Source organism: Lipotes vexillifer, unplaced genomic scaffold, assembly GCF_000442215.2.
Source record: "Lipotes vexillifer unplaced genomic scaffold, Lipotes_vexillifer_v1.1 scaffold905, whole genome shotgun sequence".
NCBI lineage: Eukaryota > Metazoa > Chordata > Mammalia > Artiodactyla > Lipotidae > Lipotes > Lipotes vexillifer.
Window position 1 is genome coordinate 1,564,770 of NW_006796034.1, and position 9,772 is coordinate 1,574,541.

The following is a 9,772-nucleotide window of genomic DNA, read 5'->3' on the forward strand; positions in this document are numbered from 1 at the left end:
CAGCAGGACTGATAAATCATACTTTACTAGGGTAAAAAAATGGTACTGAGGTTTTCTAAATCTGCTTCATGGGGTCAATAACATTTAGGAATTTATAAAGTATATTTTCTTAAAAAAATCGGACAGTGTAATTAGGAAAAAAAATCATTTCCTGGAGAAGCAATTACTAAGTCAGATGGCACGCCTGAGGCTTCTTCTAAAACCATCATCACCTCATGGGTTTTAAATGGACATAAATTGTATAAACCACAGGTCCATCCCCAAATATACACTATAGTATATCTATCTGTTCCTTACTTATGAGAGATGCTTTGCATGGTAAGAAATAATGACATTGAATAAGTAACTGATATGCAATACATTACTTACCTGCAAACCAATTACACTTTGGCCAGCTTTTAATTTTCCTTCATCAAAACGTCTTGTTTGTTTTTCTGCATACTTAACTCCAATGTCAATGGTTGTATGGAATCCTTTTGTTTTAGCCTAGACGGAAATATACACACTAACTAGTGATTCTGCCAACAGAGTTTTACAGAAGGAACAACAAAGAAGTGATACTGTCCATAGATGAAGGTTTCATTTAAGACCCAAGCTAGGGGTAAAAACACATCTAAAGCCATTCAAAAACACCCCAGACCTCTGAAATGTGAGTATTCTAATTAAGCTATCCAGTACTAGGCAGCTGATGTCAGCAGCCTTTCCACAAAGCTAATAATTACGGAAGAGACAGGCTCCTCCCTGCCTAGTCTGAACTCCTATGAGAGCAAAGATGCAATTAATCACCAACACAGTGGGGAATTTTTTAACCAGTCATTAAAGACATATACGTACCAGACCTGCTAGGGCCACCAGCGTAGTCTGAACCTGGGTCATGTTTCCATTCTCAAAAAGATCATTTGCTTCAAATATGTCATGTGGCTTCATACCATAAGCCTGAATAGCTTTGATAAAGTTGCCAATATTCTCCAACTATAAAGAAAAAAAAGCATACAACTTTTGGAGCTAAATACTGACATTCATATTATCTAAGAACTCCAAGGCTTTATGACTAGGTACAAGATGCCAGGCAGAAAGCTACTTGGCAAGGATTCTCAACCAGATACATGGTAAGTGTAGCTCTCTCTGGAAAAGGAAGAGTATTTTCATAGTTGGTCACATAATGGTCTTTTTAATATTTTAAGCAGTCAAGTTTTTTCAGTTCTTTAAAGTCAAGATCTTCCTTACATGTTTTAAAGAATTCTGTGTCTGACCTATCCAGGGCTGGAATTTTCTCTATCAAAAGGTACAAAATTAATGCACAACTTATTATGTTTAAATTTTAATTAAAAAAATGTGTGGTTACTAAATGTTTATCCTCATAACTCAAAGCATATGCTCAAGACAAAATATCCAATTTTACTTATCATACACATTGATGAACTAAGACTGTGCTTAATACAGTGCTCTACAGTCAACCCTGTAGTTGTCATGTTAAATTCCTTGCTTTTTCCTTCATCTATCCTATGTTCTAGGACCTAGACCATAGGTTGTATTTCTGTGTAAGCTGTGTCAAACCCTCTCTGAGAGTATACAGACTAAATACATAATAAAGAAGACTTCTAAGCTAAACATCTAATAATCACAGAACTAATTGTAAGTAGTTACGGAAACATTAAAAATAACATTGTAAAAAACAATATAGTCACGTGCACAAATTTCTGCTAAAATGTCTATTTTAAAATTGTTATCAAGCTCTCACTGCATAAAGGGTAACCGACTGGAATCGGGTTGCTGATTTGGCTGTTACCTGAGGCCAGTTTAATGAGGACTCATTGACCTTCTTCACTGAGCCTGGCTGTAGCTTGTTTATGAGTCTGAAAAGAAAAGCATACGTGATACCATATTTATTGGAACAACAAACAAGGACTGGAAGGGAAAGCTGGGTCTTCTGACATCAGTAAAGGAAAGCATTAAAAACATGTGCAGAATATCAAGGTCTGACACCCTGGACCGGCAAGGTGGGCAAGACAGAGGCCTGTGGAAAGGACTGGAAGAGCGGCCACATCAGGACCAAAACTCACTCGCAGAGGATTATGCCATCTTTTAGGCCCAGCTGAAAGTTGGTGCCAATGCTCATGCCGGTCACCTCTTCTATCCAATTGCGAAGATCTTCTTCTGCCTGATGATCATACTTGGAAGCAATCTGAAATACAAGTTAACTAACGTTAGAAGTTTCACTAAAGCACCTGAAACGGCTGGCTTTTCCTGGTTTAATTATCCATTAAGACCACAGCTGTGACCTGCAGTAAATTACACTCATTGGAGTTCACTGGCGAACCTAACCATTACAGCTTCAGTAACTAATAAAAGTTTTTGGTTAAGGAGGTGTCATACACATTTTGAACAACACATGGAGGGAAGTTGGGACTAAGGGGGAGAAAATACGGATCAAGATAAAACAGATTCCCATTCATGACAGGAAGTGACAGGGGCTAACAGTGTATTACAATATGGCACCAGCCACAGGAAATGTTACAGATTAAGTCATCAGTTACCACATTCCAAAAAAGAGTGAGAGGGAGTGAGACTGGCAGGTTTCTGATACATCCAACTATTTTACACAGTATTGCAATACCTACCAGTCTAGTAGTTTTGTTGCCTGGAAAGCTCTGGTGTTTCTATGCCTTCTATTCAGCCAAATACACACTGCACCCTAACACACACACACACACACACACACACACACACACACACACACACTTTCCTCGTAATAATTATTGTACTTACAACTAGAATACTGAAATTCTGCTTATGTATAGTCTGTATCATATTAGACTCCTCACAGGAAGGAAACGCATTTGATTCACTTTTGGACCCTTAGTACCTACCCAGCGTTGCATCTAACACCCAAACATTTAATAAAATTAAAAGTTGTTAACTCTTTACTTACAGAATTCTACGATAAAGGCAACATTACCAATACAGATGCTTTACTATCATACATGCTAAAAATACCTGCTAAACACAGGTTTTGAAAGATCCCTTCATAATAAGACCATAAACCTCAATTAAAAAAAATAATGATACAATTTAAGTACTGTTAAAGATCACATGCTCAAGTTCTTATGCTATTCCTTGTCCCAGGGTCAGTCCTTATCAATCAGTTATTAAGGAGAAGAACACAGCTGGGAAGAAGGAAAGGTTATGTGTCATTTTTCTTCTCATTAGCACAGGTGAAAAGTGCCAACAAGCCACAGACAATGCCCAGGGGGACGGTAATCACGGTGAGCTTAGGAGTCAGCTGCAGAGTTGCAGCGTTGCTGGAAATGGAAATAATCAGCAGAAATGTTTGTTTCTGTAACACACGATTAGGTTTAATTACCGAAAGAAATGAGAGGGCATGAGGACATTTTCGTCTCGGAGAGGCCCTCCAAGTTCCAGTCTACCCCAGTCACAGAGGAAACCTTCCCCCTGCCTCCCACCAAGTGTGGAGGAGGGGCCTCTGCTTCACCAGAGGGCAAATGACTTCACTAAGTGCTGTGTCATTTAAGGAGACAGCAAGTCGTCACCCTGTGCACTGCTTTCCAAGTTAGAGAAATGGCTCTACACCTTTGAAGAATAATGGATAATTTACTGAAGCTGTAGATTTACTTAACCAGCATCACAAATGGAAATTCAATGCGTTTATATTTTCATGTTAAGATAGCTAACACTGTGCAATGTTTCCTGGATCAAGTTTTGGCTTGGAGGTTAGTTTATGAGAGAGATCAGGCAAAATGTTAATGTGTTAATTTCCTGCTCCGGGGACCCCCAACCCCTAAAAATCACACATCTATTCTGACTTCCTGCCAGTCTTGAGCTACACTGGCATCTGGATGTGTGGACAGGGAAGGAGGAGGTAGTGATGCGCGAAGCTTCTGCCACAGGGACTCGCAGCCTCTGGTGCGCAGGAGGGAGCCATCGTTCCTATTACACCCCAGACAATGTACCTCCTCAACACACCAAACGCATCCACTTACATACGGCACCTTTAGAAAACGGATAAATAATACATGAGAAAAATTTTAAGACAGCTATATTTTCACACTGGAGTCTTGTTCTAGGTGGCTAGAAAAAGAAATTCTCTCTACATGAATGTGGGGCTGGGGAAACAAACAGAAAGGCACAGGCAAGGGAGAAAAGTAGGAGGTAGTACTCCTTAAGCATCAGTTACGAAAAGCAACATCTAAGAGTGAGTTGAATGTTTTTCAAAAGCAAAGCACTCTCAACTAGGAGATGCATTTCAATAAATCTAAAGAAACACAATATGCTAGGGTAGGAGGGGCTCTGCCGTGGCTAGAGCCTGGCTCCCCCCATCTTGCCATGGCACACCGGTTCATTCGTCTCACTTCCGAACCTGTTCCTGTCTGTACGACTGGAAGCCTGGCTGAATAAGGGCACTAGGTCTCCTCCCATTCTAAGCTGTGTGTTAAATAACTTGGTCAATCAGCAAAAATTGTAAAGAAATTCTTTCTCTTCATTTTTTCAAATGTAGAGATGGAAGTTATGTTGGAGGAGTTTTGTCTTTCTTGCGGGGGGGGGGGGGTTTGGGGGGGGGGGGTGCAGTCTATAATATTTTCCAAAAAGAATATTGGTGGTTAGATGGCATCACTGAAATCATCTTTTTTTCCCCTCAGCATTGGTAAGAGTGATTATGTGTAAGGTTTTTTTGTTTGTTTTAAAATAATAAAAAAAGAAAGACCATTTAGCTGCTGTAGACAAATAGGCTAGTAGAGAGAAAACAGATACAGGGTTTGCTGGTTCAAACCAGGGTCAGCCTCAGAGGTTTACCCACCTTTCATTGTAACAAGAAAAAAGATCAGATGGGCACTTTTTCCTTTTTTTTTTTATTTTCTTGCTTTTAAATCTCTACTTCGGTCTCCAGAAGTCATTTCTTCCATTTCTGTAAATGCTGGGAGCCTAGTGATGATTACAGGGTAGCATAATCCTGAATTGTCTGTTGCCTGTGAAAGCTTCCTGTCCCCCGTCCCCAAACCCCACCCCGCAGCGCTGGAGCAAAGCACTCATGTCTTCACTCATGCAAATAGTGGTGTGTTGAGCATCGCCCGGCCAATTATTCTTTCTTTCTTTGGGTTTATTCCCCAGAGTGGAATTACCAGGTCAGAGGGTATGAACAGTTTTACGGTTCTTATTACATGTCACTAGGCTGCTGTCCAGAAAGATTGAACCAATTTCTAGTGCTACCAACAGCGTATCTTTCCCCACAATCCCGTGGACAGTAGGCATTAGCATTTTTACAAAATAATGAAGAGGAACCTTTTGAGTTGAATTAGCCCTTCTGCAGGGCTCATTAGAATCAACACGCAAAAAAAGAGAATTTTGGCTTTTTAATTTTTAATTGGTATAAAGTGATTTAAAATGATCGGTTGTTATTCTTCCCCCCAGTAAAGTTTAATGAAGCTGCATTTAAATGAAGAGGGTACCTTCATCTTTAAGGATGATAGTAAAATAAATTTTGGACATTAGTCACTAAGATAAACACTAAATCTTTGATGCACTTGGAACTACTTTTATGAGTTGCTACACAAAATGAGTTAAATAGATACTGTCCCTAACTTCAACATTGGGGGGGGGGGGGATTAGTGGTGGTGGTAATTCTCAACCAAATGAGACCCATTTTTATTCAACCAAAAAAGCATAAAAGCATATTTATGTTTCCTTTGTTCAAAATGTTTCTGACAGGTTCGGTGCCATGCCCCAAACCACGGAGTGATTACAGATCTAACATGAAATATCCAAGTAGGAATGCCAGGGAGAATCTTCATCTCCTCTGTTCACTGTTCTAATCAAAGGAATGATGAAAGAAAAATCAAGGACTGGACTCAGATGAACCCGGGTTCAAACCCTGACTCTGACTAGTTATATGTGGGGCTCTGGGTGGCTCACTGACTCGGTCTCTGAGACTTAATGTAACAGAACATGCACAGAAAAAATTCTTAAGCATGTATTTGCAAAGCCAAGAGCCCAGGTGATAAACTAAAAATGAAAACAAGGTATGCTTCCACATCATATTGGTTTTGACTTATTAGAGTTTTCCTTTAAGTGAAGGAGCAGCAAGGATTTTTCTACCCAAATACTGCTAGTAAGTGAGCTTCCTGAAGTCACGTCAGCTAAATAGAATTCAAGATTTAGGAATGTGTCTTTTTTTTTTAAGTTCAAAATTAAAAAAGAAAAAAATTCTTCAAAATCATCTAGGGAAAAAATCTATTTCAAGTTGTCTCTTAGCTTCTGGCCTGCAGCTCTGCTCCATAGGATACAGAAATCATAAGTTTCCTTTAGATGTATACTAGAATACAACCCAAGCTAATATAATTACATTCTTTAACTACACAGGTTATTTTTAAATTGTTTGTTATACACATCTTTTAAAATCAAGGGACTGAGAGCAATTAAAAATAAATGTAAGCTTTGGCCAATAAACTTTATTTACTATTTTCATCTAAAAAGCCTTAATTACTGAACATCAGGCAGGAAGTAAATACAGGTATTTCTTCCTCAGAACAAGAAAGTTAGCTTCAAAAATTACTTAATTTTATCTCATTAACACCTCACGGAAATTTCACTCCAGTCTGTTTAAAAATCACTCCTCCAAGTTGTTTATAAACATTCACTTCTTCACTATTCTTTAAGATTTCTTTTACTTGACCTTCCTAAGTGGATTTCAGAATTTCTGCCTGGTGCGTTCAAGTCCACAGCAGCCCCTTCTTCCTCACATGGCCCTGCCTCCTTGCCTAATCACCCACGAATTCTCTGCAGCGGGGCCTCCCAGCTCTTCTCACATCAAGACACACTTGCAAATGACTTTTGTACAGTCGCGGAGAACACCTGCTAGAGGCTTCTCGCTAAAGCTCACCAAACGCCTCCACCCCCCCCCCAATACAATCAAAAAGCAAAGAAATGAAGACTGAGAAAAAAGCCTCTAGGGCATCTGATGGGATTGACCATCTCCTGCCATCCAGTGCTTCTGAGCCCAGGGCCCATGCCCAGAGGGGCTGCAGCCTCTGCTCGTCCCTGCATTCTCCTCAGAGCAGCTAAGAGCACCAGTCTGGAGTCACCCTCCAGTACAAAGGCCTTTCCTCTGGATTTCTAAAATAGTACTTGTTTATTTTTATTTATTTTTTTTAGGCCACCTGTGGAGGACCTCTTTTTCTTTTTTTAATAAATTTATTTATTTTTGGCTGCGTTGGCTCTCGCGTTGGCTCTTCGTTGCTGCGCACGGGCTTTCTCTAGTTGCAGTGAGTGGGGGCTACTCTTCGTTGCGGCGCGCGGGCTTCTCACTGCGGTGGCCTCTCTTGTTGCGGAGCACGGGCTCTAGGCGCGCGGGCTTCAGTAGTTGCGGCACGTGGGCTTCAGCAGCTGTGGCTCGCGGGCTCTAGAGCGCAGGCTCAGTAGTTGTGGCGCACGGGCTCAGTTGCTCTGCAGCATGTGGGGTCTTCCTGGACCAGGGCTCGAACCCGTGTCCCCTGCACTGGCAGGTGGACTCTCAACCACTGTGCCACCAGGGAAGTCCCATAGCACTTGGTTTAAAAAAATTAAACAGGTATAAGTATGTAGAGCACGCGTTCTCAGTGGGGGTGATACTGCCCCCCAAGGGAGTGAAGACCACCTTAGATATTACAATAATTTGTGACCCTCCCCAACAAACTCTGTCCCTTTGTTTTAAATTTGGTGGAGGTCGGGAGGCAATTGGGAAAAACGTCTAAAAAGGCTCTTTGGGAAAGAGATGAGGAAAACAAAGTTGAGAAACACTAGACAGTAAAAAAGTACAGGTCTCTCTTCACCCCTCCTCCAAATCCTACTCCCTTTCCCACCTCCCCAGAAGTAAGCTCCTGTCCTGTCTGCCAAGTCTCCTTCCAGACCACATGCACATGTCTTATAGTGAATCGTGTACAAAACAGCACTAGAAAAAGATCCCCTTCAACAACACAAGCCCTGAGGGCCTAAACTTCCTAGCAGCAAAGGGAGACACTAGATCAGATAACAGCCCGCTCCTTCTGGCTGTTAAGAATTGCCCAGCCCTGCCGGGCGCTGAGGTCTGAGAAGTCTCCCTCGCAGAATCCCTAAGAGGGGATACTGAGTAATGAGGGAAACGGAGCTTCAAAAACATCTCCACAAACTGACCCAAACAGTGCTGTTCCATACTGTTCTATGGAGCATTTGGCCAAGACGCGATTTAGTAGAAAGATGGGGCTGTACCTGGCGTGAGGCAGAGTGATGATCACATATGTACGAGAACTGTCTGACAGCCGGCTTACACCCAGGATATTGTAGAATCTGCTAAAGAATTAAGACATGTCTTTCCTCTATATTCCTTCCCACAATACATTTTTTATCCCAGTAGTCGTTAAAACCTGAAGCAGACAGACAGGTCACTGTCTCTGGTGGTTACAAGAGTGTCCCGCAAATGTCAGTCGTGCCTGAACTCTCACTAGACGCCATTCTGAGCCACCAGAATAATCCAGCATTACCCCAAACTCTCGAAGTAAAATCATATTCAGTGTCAGCTTCCCTCTCTTTCAAGTGATCCTTGTGTGTCTTGGATTCTTCCTTCAACTTCTTTCTGCATTACTCCTTCCTTTTGTCCTTCATTCAAATGGCCACTTTGTAACAAGCATGGTTCAAAGGCAAAGTCTCTGTCCTAAAAGCTGACACTCTGGTGGAAAGAGACAAATATTAAATAAGGTGTGTTATTCGTCAAAAAAAGAATAAAGGAGGGTATTTAAAATAAGGGGAGACTAGAAAGACTGGGTCCACCACAGACTCAAACAAGAAACGAATGGTAAATTTCCATCTGAAATATCAAGATGCCGCTTCCCTTCCTTTGCTTTATCACTTGTCCTTGTTGATATCTCATGCAAGAGAATGAACAGGCTTTAACAGGGTTGACCTACCTTAAACCCTTCCCCCAACAGATCCTCCAAACATGTAAAATACCTTTGCAAAGTTTTAAGTATTCACGTTGGGGATACAACAGACCAAAGATCACATGCTCTGAAGTCAAATTTCAAAAACTTCCAAAAACTGTGTTCCCAGTTCCAGAGTGACATAAGTAAGTAACTTAACCCTGGTGACCTCATTTCTTGCAAGTTGTCTCCTTCCTTCCAGGGCCATTGTGAGGAGGAAGCCCATCTCAGTGCCTGACACACCTCAGAATTAACACTCGCCATTTATATCAGCTTGAGTACGGAACTGGTATGAACCAAACCCCACCGCAACCTGTTCCCTTTACTGTCTACAGTTCAAAAAGCATTCCACCACAGACAGGCTCACCTCAGATACTGCCCATCCCCACTGCCCGTTCCCATCACCACACATCTCCACTCTCCTTCCTGCCTGTGTTTGCATCCCAAATTCTCATCCTCTTCCAGATTACTGCTGGTGAAGGAGATGAAGTAACTAATTTTTTTTTAAGTGAGTTTGTCAGAAAAGAAGCAGATTCACAGACATAGAGAACTAGTAGTTATGGGGGGGGGAGGCAATTTAGGGGTTGGGGGTGGGAGGTACAAACTACTGGGTGTAAGATAGGCTCAAGGGGGCTTCCCTGGTGGCGCAGTGGTTGAGAGTCCGCCTGCCGATGCAGGGGATACGGGTTCGTGCCCCGGTCCGGGAGGATCCCGCATGCCGCGGGGCGGCTGGGCCCGTGGGCCATGGCCGCTGGGCCTGCGCGTCCGGAGCCTGTGCTCTGCAGCGGGAGAGGCCGCAGCAGTGAGAGGCCCGCGTACAGCAAAAA

General features: G+C 42.1%; 1 protein-coding gene across 2 annotated transcripts in view; it reads right to left on the reverse strand.

The window, feature by feature from the left end:
- The window catches only part of CNN3 (calponin 3), a 28,579-nt gene that overhangs the window by 4,306 nt on the left and 14,501 nt on the right, over nt 1-9,772 (reverse strand). The window contains exons 2-5 of one of the 2 annotated variants that reach the window (XM_007468117.1): nt 2,064-2,185; nt 1,790-1,856; nt 835-972; nt 370-486 (exon numbers count right to left, since the gene is read on the reverse strand). In XM_007468117.1, coding sequence (XP_007468179.1) covers nt 370-486; nt 835-972; nt 1,790-1,856; nt 2,064-2,185 — 444 coding nt within the window. The remainder of the gene's footprint in view (nt 1-369; nt 487-834; nt 973-1,789; nt 1,857-2,063; nt 2,186-9,772) is intronic. The other variant, XM_007468118.1, reaches the window with a different exon arrangement.